Source organism: Piliocolobus tephrosceles, chromosome 8 (assembly GCF_002776525.5).
Source record: "Piliocolobus tephrosceles isolate RC106 chromosome 8, ASM277652v3, whole genome shotgun sequence".
Classification (NCBI taxonomy): Eukaryota; Metazoa; Chordata; class Mammalia; order Primates; family Cercopithecidae; genus Piliocolobus; species Piliocolobus tephrosceles.
This window is the reverse complement of record NC_045441.1, coordinates 95348959-95367696: the sequence shown is the minus strand read 5'-3', so window position 1 is coordinate 95367696 and position 18738 is coordinate 95348959. Positions and strand designations below refer to the sequence as shown.

The 18738-nt window shown below is 38.1% G+C and overlaps 2 protein-coding genes across 10 annotated transcripts in view; one reads left to right on the top strand and one right to left on the bottom strand.

The window, feature by feature from the left end:
- CCDC146 (coiled-coil domain containing 146) overlaps positions 1–18738 on the top strand; it is a 135826-nt gene that overhangs the window by 24358 nt on the left and 92730 nt on the right. For 2 of the 9 annotated variants that reach the window (XM_023192532.3, XM_023192530.3), the window contains exons 1-2: positions 1048–1165; positions 6094–6176. The exons of 2 other annotated variants lie outside the window; for them this stretch is intronic. In XM_023192532.3, coding sequence (XP_023048300.1) covers positions 6094–6176 — 83 coding nt within the window. In that variant the 5' untranslated portion in view covers positions 1048–1165. Of the gene's footprint in view, positions 1–1043; positions 1166–3646; positions 3662–5915; positions 6177–18738 lie in introns of those variants that run through there. 5 more of the 9 variants (XM_023192531.2, XM_023192536.3, XM_023192533.3 and 2 more) reach the window with 5 other exon arrangements.
- FGL2 (fibrinogen like 2) lies at positions 1020–8240 on the bottom strand. The gene is made up of 2 exons (XM_023192540.3): positions 7031–8240; positions 1020–4850 (listed from the first exon to the last, which is right to left on the bottom strand). Exons 1-2 carry the CDS (start codon positions 7641–7643, stop codon positions 4144–4146), a joined length of 1320 nt encoding a protein of 439 aa, XP_023048308.2. The 5' UTR covers positions 7644–8240; the 3' UTR covers positions 1020–4143.

The following is an 18738-nucleotide window of genomic DNA, read 5'->3' as shown; positions in this document are numbered from 1 at the left end:
GCCGAGGTGGGCAGATCACGAGGTCAGGAGATCAAGACCATCCTGGCTAACACAGTGAAACAGAGCGAGACTCCGTCTCAAAAAAAAAAAAAAAAAAAACTATTGAGGATGATTTTTTGTATCTGTCACCCAGGCTGGAGTGCAGTGGCACAATCTTGGCTCACTGCAACCTCTGTCTCCCAGGTTCAAGCAATTCTCCTGCCTCAGCTTCCTGAGTAGCTAGGACTACAGGCGTGAGCCACCACACTTGGCTAATTTTTGTATTTTTAGTAGAGATGGGGTTTCACCATGTTGGCCAGACTGGTCTTGAACTCCTGACCTCACATGATCCGCCCACCTCAACCTCCCAAAGTGCTGGGATTACAGGCATGCGCCACTACACCCAGCTGGTGATGATGATTTTTTAAATATATGTATTCTAGGTGCTTTATATATGTTGTTTAATCCTCTCAATAACTCTATCAGGCAGATTCTATTACTAGTCCTATTTTATAATTGAAGGAACCGAAGAACATTAAGTGACTTGCCCAGGATCATACAGCTTGCAAATAGTGGAACTGAAATTCAAACCAGGAAGGCCAGCTCCTGAGTTCCTGCTGTTAATCATGGGTGATAAGACAAAACCCAGTGAAGAAAGAGGATGGCATTTTATCTAGACCAAGGAAACAATATACTAAAGGCAGTGAAAACATTGGAAAACATGGTTTGTTTGAGTACAAGGCATTTAGTATGGCAGAAGTATAAGTAGTAAAAATCAGTTCATGAAGGGACTTACTTGCCAGATTTTATCTTATAGAAAGTAAGGCATTGTTGAAAGTTTTAAGCGGGACAATAACATGATCAGAATTGTACTTTTGAACAATCCCCCTGGTAGGGATGAAAGTTGGACTGGAATAGACTGAAACCAGAGGTGCAGACTATTCAGATGTGTTTGTGTGGTCCTGAGGATATGATGAGGGCTAACCAGAGCAGCAACACTAATAACGGAAAAAGAGGAGAGGAAGTTGAATGCCACAAAATGAAAGCGAAACTTTTGTATTTCAAATGTTTCAACAGTATTCTAGACAGAAGTAAGACAATGGTGTTCCTCTATTTGCCTCTGACTTCTTGTTAATGAAATAGTACTCATTAAAGTCTTCGGAGTCACAGATATCGTTTAGCTTAGGTAAGCATTTTACAACTTTTCAGACACAAGTACATAAATATTATTTTACAACCAAAAATATTTAATGTTTCCACATTGAAGAATAGATGTGATAGTTAAATCTTTTATAAGGTTTTAAAAAGACATGAAACATAAACCTAATTATACATAAAAGAATTTTAAACAAGAGCTTATTGTGATGACATTACTCATAACTTTTACCTTTAAAACCTTTTCTTGGGTAGCTATTCAAAAGTAAAGACCGCAAATTTTGTTGCTCAGATATTTCTTATGTTATGTATATTTAAGCTCTTTATTTATTGAACAGATGTGTCATTAATTGATTTGGAGCATTACTATTACCAGTAAAATTTGATTTTTTCCCTCAGTCATCGGTAAATCAGCTCCACCTGGAATTTCTAAGGACCCAGTTTTAGTCAATATTTTCGAGGAATGATAACATCAGAAATACAGTCTTAATTAAGATAACAAATATTAGCCATCAAAATGGAACCAAGACAAGATTCTAATGTTTGTAAACAGTCAATCCATATTTGTGAACATTAGCATATGTTAGTGAATAGTTAAAGCAAAAGACTCTAGCAGATATCTATTTCCATCAACATGTTAAATGTTATAAAAGTGTAGAATTATTGGTAACATGAAATGATTCCAAGATGGAATTTCTGTGTTACAGAATTTACTAGAAAAGTGCTGTGAAAGTAGAATGAAAAATAAAATGATCCCTTGAAATAATGCGGAAAGACAGAACAAGCTTTTGGATATTTACATAGATTAGTGAATTAGTTGCAAAATTCTCCTGAAGTTATACCTAGTTCCCATTAAATCAATGGACACTCTGGATATGAGCATATACCTTTCTTTAGAACTGTATTTTGTGATAAATCCATTTTTATTTACAGGAATTTACTTAAACTTATACACACAATAATTATATATACTAAATGAAAATGACCTTATCTGAAACAAATACATTGTATAATATCAAAACATTTTTAGTCTTCTTTTAAAAAGCAAAAAGTGAAAAAACAACATTAGTTACATCATTTACATTTGGTATCCCATCTAATAGATACACAGCTTTTGAAATCTACAATATTTTACATTTTGGTCAACATTTAATGCTATTTGCATTCCTCTTGCTTTAACATTTTAATAGCATTTGTGATATATCATGTTTAACTGAAAGCTTTGGGTTATGTATTTTAAAGGAATATCTTTTTTTGACTAAATAGTTCTGTAAGGGCCTAGTATTTGAAAAATTAGCTTGTTACCTGAAGCAACTATCCTCCTTAATCATTTTAAAATAATGGGTAAAGATGCATCTTTGTAAGTATATTTTGAAAACTTGGTTAGTGTATTAGAAACAGACATCAGAAACTTAAAAATTTATTTCTAGGACTGGCATACACGACAGCAAATTACTTCAAATGTTACTCTAGAGCATTTTTTAAAATATGAAGAATACTGCTGTTCTCTCTGAGATGATCCCTTTTTACAATGATGAAATTAAACACATTTAAAAAGTCTTTTAAATATTATATATAGCATTCCAGAATTACTGAATGAATTATAAAAATTACAGATATTTCTGTTTGAGTAAAAATCTGTCTCTTAATTTCTAATAGTAAAATAAACAATCTACCAGTCAGGGTTGAAATATATAGTATTTGAACTACTGTTCTATATATTTCAAAATTCATGTTTTCTATTTGTCCTAGAAAAACTTAGTCTTCTGTGAAGTGTGAATCACTTAATGATATTATTGCTTTGGATATAAAATTGGCCTCAGAGTATTATAGCCTATAAGTAAATGCTTCATTCCCCACATACCCCCAACCCACCAGAAAAAAACAAAAAACAAACAAAAAGAAAACCTACCAGTAGTCTAGTACAGCAGTGAGCAATCTTAAATTAAAAGCTGTTGTTTATGCAGAGCAGAGGAAGATAATTTTCATGTCAAAGCAGTTTTCAGTATCAAACATCTAAGGAGTTATAAACTGTAAATGAATTACCTTTAAACCCTGGTCTTCACAGTTACATTGCTTTCTGAATGTAGCATAATGTGACATTATGCTACCACATTTTTAAACGGTTTAAATGATAATTATTTTACATTTCATGAATGATAGATGAACAAGTTTAATTATATATGTATTAGTTCCCTTAGTCTGGGAACTAAAATGCTGTAGGGTTGTTCTGTTGCAAAGTAAATGCTAAATAGATTAAGTTTATCTCAGAATGAAGATTACGCAAATAATTATAGCCTGAAAAGGGTGATATACCTTCAGATGAGCTTAAATCATGGCCCAAATACAGATAACTTAGTGTAGAATCTAGCCTACTGAATAAATTTATTATTTTTTTGTTTGAGACAGAGTTTCGCTCTGTCACCCAGACTGGAGTGCAGTGGCTCAGTCTTGGCTCACTGCAACCTCTTCCTCTCAGGTTCAAGCGATTCTCCTGCCTCAGCCTCCCAAGTAGCTAGGATTACAGGTATGTACCACCATGCCCAGCTAATTTTTGTATTTTTAATAGAGATAGCATTTCACATGTTGGCCAGGCTGGTCTCAAACTCCTGAACTCAACTGATCTGCCCGCCTTGACATTCCAAATTGCTGGGATTACAGGCATGAGCTACCACACCCAGCCAACAATTATTTTTTAAATATAGCAAGTAATATAAGCAATAGAAAATGTTTCAATTAATAGAAATTAAAAGAATTATAAATCTAATGTATAATTCTCAATATTCCTAATTGCTTGCAAGTGTCCATTGGATAACAGCGTAACAACAAAGGACCCCTTTAAAATGCATTGTTTTTCAGCTTTATTTCAAATGCTGTGTAGCATAAGAACCTAGCAGTCAGACATCATTTTTTAGCTATGAAAAATATGAAACAAGGCATATTCTAAAATGCTGAAGGAATTAATTGTCCTGTTAGATAACGAATACCTGGAGGAATGAACAGAGTGATTTATGGCTTAAAGTGCTTGGGTCTGATCATCATCTTAGCCTCTTTAAAGGAGGACTTGTAGCCACCAGGGTGTGCCTCACTTACACCAGGCCAGGTGCCCCAGAAAATCCCATTACGGACACCTCTGTATTTTTGGTGATAATATTTACCATTTAAGTTTGCAGAAAGACATGCATCAAACCACCAGCCTGAACTGTAGTACAGCCCACAGTTCCCAGAAGGATATCGATCATTGTCTTTATCTGGGGTGGTGAAAAACTTCAGATCGTGGTTGTAATGTTTGTTGAAACGTAATGCATCTCCAGCTGTGCCATTATAGTTACCAACGTGTAAACGGTATTTGAGAAACTCATTAGCCACGTAAAACTGATCATACAAGGCATATAGTTTGACACCATTAAAGTCTTCAAGATCTATTCTCAGAATCATTTCCTTACTCTTGGTCAGAAGATGAATTTTATCGTTCCCCAGCCAAAATTCCCTTCTGAGGTTTCCAAAGCCTGCTTTGTAGTCTTGCCATGTTCTGGTGAAGTTGGTGCTCCCATCGAGACGTGCCTGCAGCACTGTCCAGCCTCCCCCCATGGTCTCCATGTCACAGTAAACTTCAAAGCTACGGTTTTTGGGATCAGGTGTAACTCTGTAGGTCTCACTGCTTCTTTTGCCTATTGCATAGTAGTCAGAGCAATCTTTATATATTAGATGTTGAACTGAAGAGGAAGAAAAGGAAGGCATTGGATCTTGTTAATAGAAACCATGCATCTTAAGAATTCTTTATATGTACAAAAGCAGTTTGATAATTCAATCAATGGCAGTAATGAAACTTTACTAAACTTACTTGAACCTGCTTAGCAAATGCTTGTTAAGGCCTCAGAAGAAGAACCTGATGTTATGAAGCAGAAAGGACCTCTAATATACTCTTGGTTGGTAGTAATAATGACAGCATCAACAGCAAACAACAATAAGAAAATAATAAATTACAGTTTTAATAATTTAGTATTATCTAGTGAGGCCTACCTATATGTTCTAGGCATGCTACCAGACTGATAACATTTTCATACTGAATCCGAACATCGACCTTATGATGTAGGCATTACTGCCAGTCTGTATGTGAGGCTATTTAGGCATAAAGATCAGTGGCTTGCCCAACTTCACACAAGCTTTAAGTGGCAAAGCCAGGACACTAACTCAGATCTGGCTGGCAGCAAAGCTTTGTTCTCAATCATTGCATTCCTCGGTCCTAAAAATCAGATGATTCCTACTCTCCCAGAACTGTATTCCGTGCATACAGAGGAAGCATAGGCTTCTATTGTCTTTCACCTAAAGGGGCTGATAGCCTCTACTGTCAGAAGGTTTTATAGGATATATTCCAAATGATGTGTTAAAATCCTAATGGATAGCATTGATCATAAATTCATGTTTATTTTACTTGACAACTATACAAAGAAGCTCAAGTGAAAAATACCTTTTTCAATAATATAGCAATATTCTTATTCTGTATTTATTATCTAGGAAAGTAGCCACTATTTCACATGTTGGGTTTCTAGAAAGAAACAACAGGTAACTATTTTGAGGATAAGCATAATAATCAGTAACAAAGTTCTGTATGAATCAAAGACATATTTACTCCCAGATAGTTTTTATTAAAATGTGTGACAAATAAGGTAAATTTAATATGAGATACCCTAAGGCATACAAATCTATTCCTGTATATTTAGAGCTCAGAATATTCAGTTATTTCCCCCAAAACATTTAGAAGAAAATAGACAATAGAGTCTTGTTCATATCATGACAAGTTGCCATGCAGCATCTAATCTAATGTATACCCAACGGGTGTCACCTAAGAGGTGAACCTCAGATTCGCAGTGTGCCACATACATTCAGATGCAGGTTGCCAGGAGTATTAGCAACAGAGGTCCTTGAAAATATGACCCTTCCCTCCTTCACTGGCAGATGCCCTGGGGATGGAGCATGCCTGAGATACTGTCTCTAAATGAAAGTGATCTCCACCCTGTCCCTTCAACCTCACATTCATGGTAAGTAGAGGTCCAAATGCAGAGATGGCTTTCCCAAGTATAAGGAGACAGCAACAGTGGTCCCAGTGACTCAGGTGAAAAGCTAAGGTTTGGGGAGCCAATGCCACTGTTAGTTCATGGGTGGAGTAGGCGATTAAGTCTGGAATTTCACATGTATTTATTAAAGTTAATTCAAGTAATTTGGATGGTGAAGATGGGTTCTACTTTTATCTGCTTGAATTCTAACTTCAGGTTAAAGAGAAAGAAATAAGAATATATTCCTTCCCTTAGTGGCATGCCAAAACTCTCCCCTTAAAACATTTTTTGTGCCAGTAGGTCTCAAAGCAAAAATTTTTGCACACATATGAAACTGCTTTTATTCCATCTGTAAACTCTCCCATTTTCTCCAGATAGTTGGGAGTAAGAACTACAGATTAATTGCTAAAATCTTTCAAAGACCTCTTTAGCCATGAGAAGTGGCAGTCAGCCAACCACAAGAAAAACTGATTTCCAACAAACAAGGCACAACTGTGAATCTTATCTTTATTGTTTTCAAACACCTCATTGAAGAGACAAGTTAAATGCACTAAAACATCAAGAAATTCTCTCTACTTCCACTTGCATGTAGGTCTGGCATTAGCAAATAAGATCTTAAAATTGAAAGTGACTTCTAGTGGATACAAAACTATGATTTTTGTAATTAGGTCATATATTATTTATGTGGTCGTATTTGAGAAGATAATTATTTTTTCCTGTGCACCTTGATAAATAAAAGACTTAATCTGTCATCTATTTAACTTAGATTAATGTTTATAGATACTCTCTAGCTATATAACATTTATGAACATATGAAAAGAAAACATTATTATACATACCTGGATGTGACTGTATTTGTTCTTGGCTGGGACACTTTGAACATTTGCCATCCAAACTATTGACAACAAATGTTAGATTTGCCACTTTGCTGTCAACATAACTTTCTATGTTGTTCATATTTACAAGATTCAGCTTCTCTAGGCGACCATGAAGTACATTGATCTCCTCTTTGGCATTCTTTAGCTCAGAGGACAGCTTGTTAACCTCACTCTCTAATTCTCTAACTCTGTTATCACCAACCTCTCCTGGGGCTCCTGTACTAGGTAACAGCAGTCCGTTTCTGCCTGGGTCTCCGTTGTCATCAGCCTGCAGCTTGCAGTCTTGGCAAGATTTCTTTAGACTATTTACGATTTCCTTGAGGTTCTGGACTTCTTTGAACACCTCCTCGATCCTGCTGAATTGCTTCGGGAGCTGAATAGTCAAGGGGGGCAGGCTTACCTGGTAGGGGCACTCCCCTGCCTCTTCGCATTTCCCTCGGCTTTCTAGTCTCACTGGGCAGACGTCCTTTGCTCTTTCATCTTTAATTTCCTCTGTTTCATTGTTTGCCACAACCAAAAAACTGTAAGTGGCCAGAACAGCTGAGCTCAGCCAGTACCAGTTAGCCAGCTTCATCTTTACAGTGCTGCTCACCCCAGCAGGGAGTGTGCAGGGCTGGAGCTGCTTTAATAGCGGCAGCTGCCTGAGTCAGGCTTTCTGTGTTCCCAGAAAAGGGTGGGAGCGTTTGCATCACAAGTTTTAGAAACGCACAGGAAGAGGAGATAGCCCTCATCAAAGGCAGTTTGCCAAAAACTGTAACTTACTCTCAATAGAAATAATATGCATTGAAATTATTATAGTCAAATGTACATAGTCAACAAGAATCACTTTCATACTGTATTTTATGAAGCATAAGAAAAGTCTTACATTTCTAAAATAATTTGATATACTTATGCTTGAAGTAAATAATTATACCTAACTTCACTGGAAAAACAGTTTTTAAAGATAAAAAGTACGAGCTAGTTATCCAAACTGTCTGCAGAACAGAAACGTTACTAAAATGAAAATGGTCCTTTTTCCTTCTTAGAATGGGGCATGGGAGAGCCTGTATTTTCTTCATGTTGGACTTTCAGGTGAAATCTTAAGCACTTTTACAAGTTTCTAAGTATAACAAAGTAGAGCTTTCTGACTATTGTAATTGACTTTTGCTTCATCTACTTGAAAAACAGAAGAAAACTGGTAGAGAAAAAAGTGCTACTTTCTATTCCTTTGTCCGTAGCAGAGTGTATATAAATGTCTAAGTGCCTAAGACCCATTTAAAAGGACATCATTGTCTTTCATCAAAACCAATAGCTGCCTCCCTTGCCCTTTGACATTTTGGTAATTGTACTGTCATCTTCCACAGCTGCTCAAATGTGAATCTTTGAGCTATGCCAGTCTCCATCCTGAACTTCTCTTGCCTACAACATCTTGCCTGCAGGTAGCCCTGGCAGGCCGGCCTCTTGCTTTCTGTCTCCACGCTGGTTCCTCCATCTGCTCTCTGGGCCACTTGGTATATCAGCTTGTTCAAAACATGCAGTACTAATGATAATCATTTTGTAACTTTCTCTTCAGAGGCTGAAGTCAGGAAAGAGGAACAGCTTCAATTAGAGAAACCACCTCCTTTTAATTTGTTTTGCATGTTGACATCTCATAAGATTTCTTGTTTAAAAAGGGTTTTTTTGCTTCAAAAATGATTTCAAAATGACTGACATGGGCAAAAATCTAAATGTTTTATTGTATTACTTAAAACACTCTCTAGCCTATATCATATTTATTTCTTTAACCTGATTTCCTGTGACTTTTCTATACATCCTCTTAACTTTAGCCAAATCCTATTCACATTCTCAAAATATTGGCAGACTCTCTTTACACTTCCGTGACTGTATTTATTCTTGCATACTCAGGAGACCTGGCTTCCAACCCTAGATCTACCTCTGAAGGTATAAACAGATCATCAACGTTACTGAGCCTTTGTTCCTGTAGCTGTAGCGGAGGAATTTAGCTATGTCTTCCCTCGTACAGGAATGATAGTCACGCAAACTTGGAGCACTTGGCTGGGTGTGGTGGTTCACGCCTGTAATCCCAACACATTGGGAGGCTGAGGCAGGTGGATCACCTGAGATCAGGAGTTCGAGATGAACCTGGCCAACATGGTGAAACCCCATCTCCACTAAAAAAAAAAAAAAAAAAACATTAGCCGGGCGTGGTGGCGTGTGCCTGTAATCTCAGCTACTCAGGAGGCTGAGGCAGGAGAATCACTTGAACCCAGGAGGTAGAGGTTGCAGTGAGCCTAGATCATACCACTGTACTCCAGCCTGGGCAATAAGAGTGAAACTCCACCCCCACCCCCACCCCACCCCCCAAAAAAGAAAAGAAAAAAAAAAAAAACTTAGAGCACTTAAGAAAAAAAAAATGCAGTGTATAAATGTAACATTCTTCCCAAATTGGTCAAACATGTTCTACACACCTTATGACTTATTTTCTTCCATCTTCATACAGCTCTTTCAAAAATTGTTTTTCTCTTCATTCCATTCAATATATTCAATTTTAGACAAAAACTTTTTAGCTAAAAATATCTATTTAATCCCCTAACTCCTAACCTCATTCTTTCTCCTCACCTATTTTCAAGCTGTGACACTTCCCTGTTGGGAAGTAAGAAATGAAACAATAGATAATTTTAAAAAGGAGAAATTTTGACAACATAGGTTTAAAAAAAAACATTTTGTCAAGTAGAAATATATAGGAAAGATATTTAGTTTCTAGTCCTTAAGGGCATTGTTAAATGTCCTTGACTGACTAGAGTATAAATCCCTACATTGAGTTAGTAAAGTATTTATTAAGGATCTTTGGTATACTCAGCACTATGCTAGAGCATATATAAGATGCATGCCATAGGCACTTTCATTCACTCACTCATTCCTCATACATATATTGATATCCTATATATTTATTCATCATAAATTAACTCTGCGCCCTCTGCATGCAAAGCCACTATTCTAGCCACTTGGGCCACACTGGTGAACAAATCAGGCAAAAATCCCTTTTTCCTTCTTAGAAAGGGGCATTAAGGACCTGGTATTTTCTTCACGTTGGACTTTCAAATGAAATCTTAAGTACTTTTTAAAGTTTCTAAACCTAACAGAAGTATAGCTTTTGGACTCTTGCAGTGGGCTTTCGGTTCATCTGTTTAAATCAGAAATTTGCATGTCAAGCACTGCTGCTAGTTTTTGGCTAGTCACACCCCAGTTAACCAAGGGCCAGTGGCACAGTTCCACCTAAAAAGCTTGGATGCGCTTTCAGAACTGGCTTCTGTCCCTTCAGGATCCATAAAAAATTCCCCGACATATGGGTACAGAACTGCTCTATTGACCAGTTTCATTGACACTGATAGGTGATCTGCTAGGTTCTCGGTTTAGAAAGTCATTTGGCCACTGACTGGAAGGCAGATGCTAAGTGACTACCGCGTGAAAGAGGCTCGACTCCCCTAATAAGTGTATAGCTCATGGAGGCAGAGTGTTGTGCCGCCTCTACAGTTCCTATCTGCACTTGCAGATGAGCAAAGAAAGGGCTCAAAGCAATAAATGACTTGCCTGGTCATTTTACAGTTTTCAGTTCTGGTTTTAGAGTTTTTAAGAGACAGCTGGAATTTGAACCTGTATCCAATTCAAAGTTCATGTCTTTTCTCTTTGCCACATTGCCACGTAGGAGGAAAGATAACATGGGGAGGGTATGTTAGAACTATGTGGAGAACCTGTGCGTAAAGCAATGCTTAGATAATGGGGAGCCACTGAAGGTTTTAGAGCAAGGAAAATAAAATCCTTTCCCCCACCCCTAGGATTACTTTTGGGAATGAATCTTCTGCTAGAAATCAGTGGCAAATGGCATTTTAGGTGAGAGCTAGTAGTGTGGTAGCAGGCACTAGATAAGAGGTGAACCAGTGTGGAGGCAGGAGGCGTAGGAAAGGAGATAGAGGCATTATTGCCAAGGCATGATAGAAGCCATGGGATCTGATAAGTGGTGAGAACTAGAAGGAGAGGGAGAACTCTAAAATTTGCCTCTGATTGCAGTTAAATGATAGCATTCTAATGACAGAGGTAGCAGTAGGTTGGAGAGAGTGTAGTAGTATTTCTCTTGTCAGTACATTGAGTTTTAAGTATTGACAAGCCACCAAATGGAAATATCAAGCAAAGAGTGGACATCTAGGTATGAATATTGACACAGAATAGATGTGGATGTCAATTTGAAATCACAGGAATCAAAAGGATGGCCAAAGAAATAGGATGAGAACCAGAACAGTACAGGAGCGTCATGAATACCAGGAAAAGAGAGGGTTTCAAGCAGGACTAGGCCATCAGAAAATCGAAACCTGAAGGAGCTGACTTGTCCTTCACTACTAGGAGTTCCCACCCTGTGACTTGACCTTCTGCCTCTTCCCTCTTGCTGAAAGCCCTTCTGGATTCTCTCATGCTGAGCCTACCCTGACTTCCAGTGTCGGCTGCTTATTCCTCATGGCAGTATCAGAATCTTCCTTTCTACCCCGAATCCGTCCTTGACCCAGCACTGACACATTACACTCACAGACTTGTTTTTTAGATTTAAACAAATTGTTTAACACCAACACATGGTGGGATTTTAAAGTAGCAAGATTTATTTCTATAAGCCGCGTATGAAATTTTACTTTCATTAGCCTATATTCACATGTTTAGACTTCCTTTTTGCTTACACAAAGTATATTTAAGAGAGGATCTGCATTTTCTATACCTGGATCAGATTGCTAAAGTAAATTTTTGTTTCCCCTAATAAAGTTTTTTTTTTTTTTTTCCCAAGGAAATCCTTTGTGTTTCTACTTGTACCAAAAGAAGAAAGTAAATTTAACGATAGTCATATTTATAGTATTGAGAGCCTTTCATTGATATTAAGTTTATTAATTTAACATTTGTAGTTTCTGATTTATTAAACTCAGAAACCTTTAATTGCTCTTTAAAGAATATGTGCTTTTCTGATAAGAAAGTTAAAACATTCACTTTTTAAACTACTTAATTTGAAATGTCAACAGTAAATATTTAAATATTCCTTAGAGGTCTTAGTCCTTGTTCATTATAAATTTCCTGAAAAGAATTTTAAAAAATGATTTCCACAACCCACAGAACAAGAATTGCCTGATTTTGGTTAAAGCTAGAATAATAGTTGGTAGGCTCTGTGTATGACTTGCAGGTACTTCATTCTGGCATAGATGAGAGATTCAGACTAGAAATCTTCCAATATGGACCTACAGTGAAAGATCTATTATGGGAATCCTTCAGATTTCTGGATCAACTGAAGTATAGGGCAGAAACATACAGATGTCCACTATTAATGAAACTACAGAACATAGTTATCCAATATGCTAATGGCACAGGTCTTAAGTGGGAGTATCCAGGGCCTCTCAGATTGAAATTTTATGGAACTGGAATATTCCACAAGAGTCTTGGAAAGTTCATCAGTCAATACCTATCAACAAAATCAATTCTTATGTACTCCACACCAAGCCAGGGATCATGAAGGATCCAAAAGGTTCATGGATATGACATCTAATTTACTGTAATTTCCCTAAATTTCCAGAGACTTAGGAAGTTTCATATAACTAGCCAGGTGCGATAGCTCACACCTGTAATCCTAGCACTTTGGGAAGCTGAGGTAGGAGAACCACTTGAGGCCAAAAATTCAAGACCAGCTTGGGCAACATAGTGAGACTCTGTCTCTACAAAAAAAAATTAAAAATTAGACAGGCATGCTGGCATGCACCTATAGTCCCAGCTGCTCAGGAGGCTAAGGAGAAAGATCGCTTGAGCCCAGGAATTTTTATTTCTTGTATTGGAGATTGATCTTAAGCTGCTGCTTATATTCCCAAAACAAAACAAATAATAAAATCAAAGTAAAGAAATTAGGAGAATCCAATTGTGGCTTTCTATATCTTGCCTTTATTTCTCATATTCATGGTAGTTGTTTCCTATAAAGTCATTGTGAATACTGAATTAGCAAATACTGAACCATTGCTCCTAACGTTAGGTTTCTAGGAGCCTCTGGTCACATCATTTTTGTTAACCAATCAATATATAACCTTATTTTAAGTGTGTTTCTGTTTAAAGACACCCTCTTTAATATATGTTATTCATTAATGCAGAACTCATGGACAGCAGAACTATGATTCAAACCTGAAAGAAGTTTATCTAACATATGTGTTTTTTCCATCAGACACATCACAGCCATCTTGAGCTTAAGAACTTGGGCATGCTGGCTCACACCTGTAATTCCAACACTTTGGAAGGCTGAGGTGGGTGAATCACTTGAGCTCAGGAGTTTGAGACCTGTCTGAGCAACATGGTGAAACCCCATCTCTACTAAAAATACAAAAAATTAGCCAGGCATGGTGGTGCGCACCTGTGATCCCAGCTACTTGGCAGGCTGAAGCAGGAAGATCACTTGAGCCCAGGAGGCACAGGTTGCATGAGCTAAGATCATGCCACTGTACTCCAGCCTGAGCAATACAGGGAGACCCTGTCCCAAAAACAAACAAACAACAACAACAAAAACCCCTCTAGGCAGCACTTCAACACTACGCTCAGGGGCCGTTTTATTTTATTATTTCTTAAAATGTCTTTTATTTCAGCCACATTCTCCAGATAAGTCAGAGGTCATTTTAAACAGTGAAATTACCAACAAAAAGCACAAGAATGTGAAAAACATGGCACTAATTACATAGACTGCATAGTGGATACCAGTTTACAGTATGAGATCTAAAAGAAGGCAGAAAGTTGCCTTCTTTGACTTCAGCTGGGTATATATGTATTTGGCAGATCAACATATTCGCTACCTTGTGCATGCCCATAAGATGATCCAGAGGTCCCACAAGTATTAATTTTGGGGTTACAAATAAATTTTGGACAGTAGGCAAATAACAAAGACAAGATCCATGAATAATAAGGATTGACCATATATTGTTACAAAATCCAGGGCTTTAAATTCTTGAAACTGTCTATATATTTATTCTAAGATGCTTAATTTGATTTTACCTGCTTATCACTTGTGTTTTTTAGGGGTTTTGTTTATCTGTCTTTCTTTGGCATTTTGAAATAATATATAGCCAGGGGCACTGGCTCACACCTGTAATTTCAACATTTTGGGAGGCCAAGACAGGCAGATCACTTGAGGTCAGGAGTTCAACCAGCCAGGCCAACGTGGTGAAACCCCATCTCTACTAAAAACATAAAAATTAGTCAGGTGGTGTGATGTGTGCCTGTAATCCCAGCTACATGGGAAGTTGAGGCAGGAGAATCGCTTGAACCCAGGAGGTGGAGGTTGCAGTGAGCTGAGATTGCAGCACTGCACTCCAGCCTGGGTGACAAAGTGAAACTCCATCTCCAAAAAAGAGACGTACATATATAAACATGAATTTATATAATATATAAACTATTACATATTTATATACTGTGTGTTATATGTCACGCCATATATAACATTGTGAGATATGTTATATAATCCATTAAATATAAGTTTAGTCATGAAATATAGCTTAGAAATTTAATATTTCAGTTTATTCATAAATAATAGTGTTGCTGAAACAATTAAACTACTATGGCAAAGTGAAAATATTAAACTACGAATTTCCCGCTAACTAAATAATTTCATGCCAAATGCATGTCTTTTAAATGCTGGTCATTGCATTCTTTGAAATTCTTTTTTTTAAAGATTCTTAAGTTTATCTTATGAGACATAGATGTCATCATGTGAACTGTCAATAAATGTTAATTGAAAGGCCATTTCCACTGTGCTGGTAACTAAAGAAAATTTATTAAATGGAGTAAATGTTGTAGTTTTAACAGTAAACATTGGAATACACGGGTATCTCCTCATCTAAGTTCTTCTAAGGAAGTCTTTTAAAACATGATTTAAAGTATAGCATTCTGAGGTATAGCATTATCTTATTTATTTTTTCTTGTTCTACTTCTAGTTTGATATTTTGTATGATTTAAGTCATTTTCTGTTATTTGCAGTGAAAACTTTTCAGGGTAGAAAAAACTACTTCATGATTATTATCAACAGATGTAAAATTGCTTGACCCTTATTTTATATGAAACTACCCACCATTATTTGACACAGCTTTTTCTGCTTGTGTATTTAATACAAAATTATTTTGATAGTGTTTATTTGTAGGCAGTATTTTGACAATTGATACAAAGTTCAGCTGCAACAATTGCTATTGCACAAGAAAACAGCAAAATAGACACATAAATTGTGTCAGTCATATACAAATAGAGATTTAAAATAAATCATTTATTACTGTGATCATCTCAAAAAATAGAAAGATATAATAGAAAGAAAAGAGCCTTAGGGTGGTAGTCATTGAATAAATGTTCTTAGTGAAGAACCTTCCAGTAACTTTCTCTCCACTGAACTAAGCGTTAACAAGCTAGGCCTTAAGTTTCTTATCTGTAATATGAGATGGTCTGATTAGAGATCTGTAAGGTCCTTTTCAGGTGTAACATTTTATGATTCTAAATGTTATTAATTAGAAGCAATATAGCAAAGCAGATCGTCAAGATATAAATTCATACTGTACTTTAAATCATTAATTCCACTAGAAAATGTACAGATCTACTTCTTTTTAGCTATTCATCCATTCAACAAACACTTACTTTGCATTTATTGGATTAGGCTATATACTAGCCCTGAGAATAATAAGGGTGAAAAACGGACACATCCCTGACTTTGTGGCGCTTTAAGTTGCAGATGAAGGCATTTCAAGCCAGACCCAGCCTTGGGGACAGGCAACACCTTATGTGGGGTTCAGTAAGGACACCTTTTCTGAACCCCTCAATTCCCTTTCACTTTGTCACATCATTAGGTTCTCCTTTTGCTAACTCCAAAATGGACATTTTTAGAGTCATTAATTCCAAATTAGACCACAAAGCTGGCACAGTATCTATGGTCATGAGTCTGCTAATAACAGGAATATGTTCTGAGAAATGCAGTGTTAGGCAATTTCTTTGTTGTGCTAATATCACAGAATGCACTTAAACCTAGATGGTATAGCCTACTACACACATAGGCTATGTGGTATAGCCTGTTGCTCCCAGGCTACAAATCTGTACAGCATGTTATACTGAATACTGCATACAAGTATAACACAATGGTATTTGTGTATCTAAACAGAAAAGGTACAGTAAAAATATAATCTTATGGCACCACTATCCTATATGTGGTTCACTGTTGACCAAAACATCTTTCTGCAGCACATGACTATAACTACTGCTATGTTAGATATATGCTGCCTGGACAGAGAAGATAGCTTCCTCTTTCTGTCCTTCATTCTGTTTCTCTTTGTCTTTTAACCTACTTCGCTAACTACTGCCACTCCAAAATCTCCCATTTACAAATCAGAAAAATGAAGGGTCTCACTCTGTCACCCAGGCTGGAGTACAGTGGCATGATCACAGCAGCTCCCTGTGGCCTTAACCTCCTGGGCTCAAACAATCCTCCCACCTCAGCTGCCCAAGTAGCTGGCACTGCAGGCATATGCCAGCATGCCCAGCTAATCTTTTTAAGAGATGGGGTCTCACTATGTTGCCTAGGCTAGTCTAGAACTCTTGGGCTGAAGGAATCCTTCTGCCTTACCTCCCAAAGTGCTAGAATTACAGGCATGATACCTGGGCAGGGACACAAAGCCAAACCACATCATTTCACCTCTAGCCCCTCCCAAATCTCATGTCTTTCTCACATTTCAAAACAAAATTATGCCTTCCCAACAGTTCCCCAAAGTCCTTAACTTATTCCAGCATTAACTCAAAAGTCCAAATTCAAAGACCCATCTGAGACAAGGCAAGTTCCTTCCACCTATGAGCCTGTGAAATAAAGAACAAGCTAGTTACTTCCAAGATACATGGGAGTATAGGCATTGAATAAACACACCCATTCCAAGAAGGAGAAATCAGCCAAAACAAAGTAGGTACAGGCCCCATGCAAATCCAAAACCCAGCAGGGCAGTCGTTACATCTTAAAGCTCCAAAAGAGTCTCCTTTGACTTCATGTCTCACACCCAAGCTACACTGACACAGGGGTGGGTTCCCAAGACCTTGGACAGCACCACCCCTGTGGCTCTGCAGAGTACAGCCCCTGCACCTGCTTTCATGGGCTGGCATTGAGTGCCTGTGGCTTTTCCAGGTGCACAGTGCAAGCTGTTGGTGGATCTACCATTCTGGGACCTGGAGGACAATGACCCTCTTCTCACAGCTCCACTAGGCAGTGCCCAGTGGGGACTCTGTGTGGAGGTTCCAACCCCACACTTTTGCACTGAACTGCCCTAGTAGAGGTTCTCCATAAGGGCTCCACCCTTGCATCAGACTTCTGCCTGGACATTCGGGCTTTCCCATACATCCCTTGAAAGCTAGCCAGAGGCTCCAAAACCTCAACTCTTGCCCTCTGCACACCCACAGGCCCAACACCACGTGGAAGCTATCAAGGCTTGGGGCTTGTACCCTCTGAAACAACAGCCCATGCTGTACCTTGGCCCCTTTTAGCCATGGCTGGAGCTGGAGCAGCTGGGACACAGGGTGCCATGTCTCAAGGCTGCACAGAGCAGTGGGGCCCTGGGCCTGGCCCACAAAACCATTTTCTCTCCTATGCCTCCAGGCCTGTGATGAGAGGGGCTGCTGTGAACGTCTGTAAAATGCCCTGGAGACATTTTCTTCATTGTCCTGACCATTAACATTCAGCTCCTCTTATGCAAATTCCCACAACTGACTTTAATTTCTCCCCACAAACTGGATTTTTCTTTTCTACCACATGGTCAGGTTGCAAATTTTCTAAACCTTTAAAACTGCTTCCCTTTTAAATATAAGTTCCAGTTTCAGATAATCTCTTTGTGTACACATATGAGTGCATGCTGTTAGAAGCAGCCAGGGCACATCTTACATGTTTTGCTGCTTAAAAGTTTCTTCCACCAGATACCCTAAATCATCTCTCTCAAGTTCAAAGTTCCACAGATCCCTAGAGCAGGGGCACAATGCCACCAGTCTCTTTGCTAAACTGTAGCCAGAGTGACCTTTACTCCAGTTCCTGATAAGTTTCTCATCTCCATCTGAGACCTCCTCCACCTGGACTTCACTGTCCATATCACTATCAGCATTTTGGTCACAACCATTCAACATGTCTCTAGGAAGTTCCAAACTTTTCCTCATCTTTGTCTTCTTCTAAACCCTCCAAACTGTTCCAACCTCTGCCCATTACCCAGTTCCAAAGCTGCTTCCACATTTTTAAGTATCTTTATAGAAATGCCCCACTTCTCTGGTACCAATTTTCTGTATTAGTCCATTCTCACATTTCTGTGAAGAACTACTTAAGACTGGGTAATTTATAAAGAAAAGAGGTTTATTTGGCTCACAGTTCCATAGGTTGTACAGGAAGCATGGTTAGGGAGGCCTCAGGAACTTACAATTATGACCAAAGCAAAGGGGAAGCCAGCATGTCCTATATGGCTGGGGCAGGAGGGAGAGAGTATGAAAGGGGAAGTGCTACACACTTCCAAACAACCAGATCTCATGAGAACTCACTATCCTGAGAACAGCAAGAGGGAAATCTGCCCCCATGATCAGCTTCCACCAGGTCCCTCTCCCAACAGTGGGGATTTCAACTCAGCATGAGATTTTGTCAG

Excerpts from the sequence above, each read along its gene's own strand:
- FGL2 (XM_023192540.3), bottom strand. The coding sequence starts at position 7,643 with ATGAAGCTGGCTAACTGGTACTGGCTGAGCTCAGCTGTTCTGGCCACT. Across the intron at positions 4,851-7,030 it reads ACAAATACAGTCACATCCAG|TTCAACATCTAATATATAAA; the intron begins GTATGTATAATA and ends CTTCCTCTTCAG.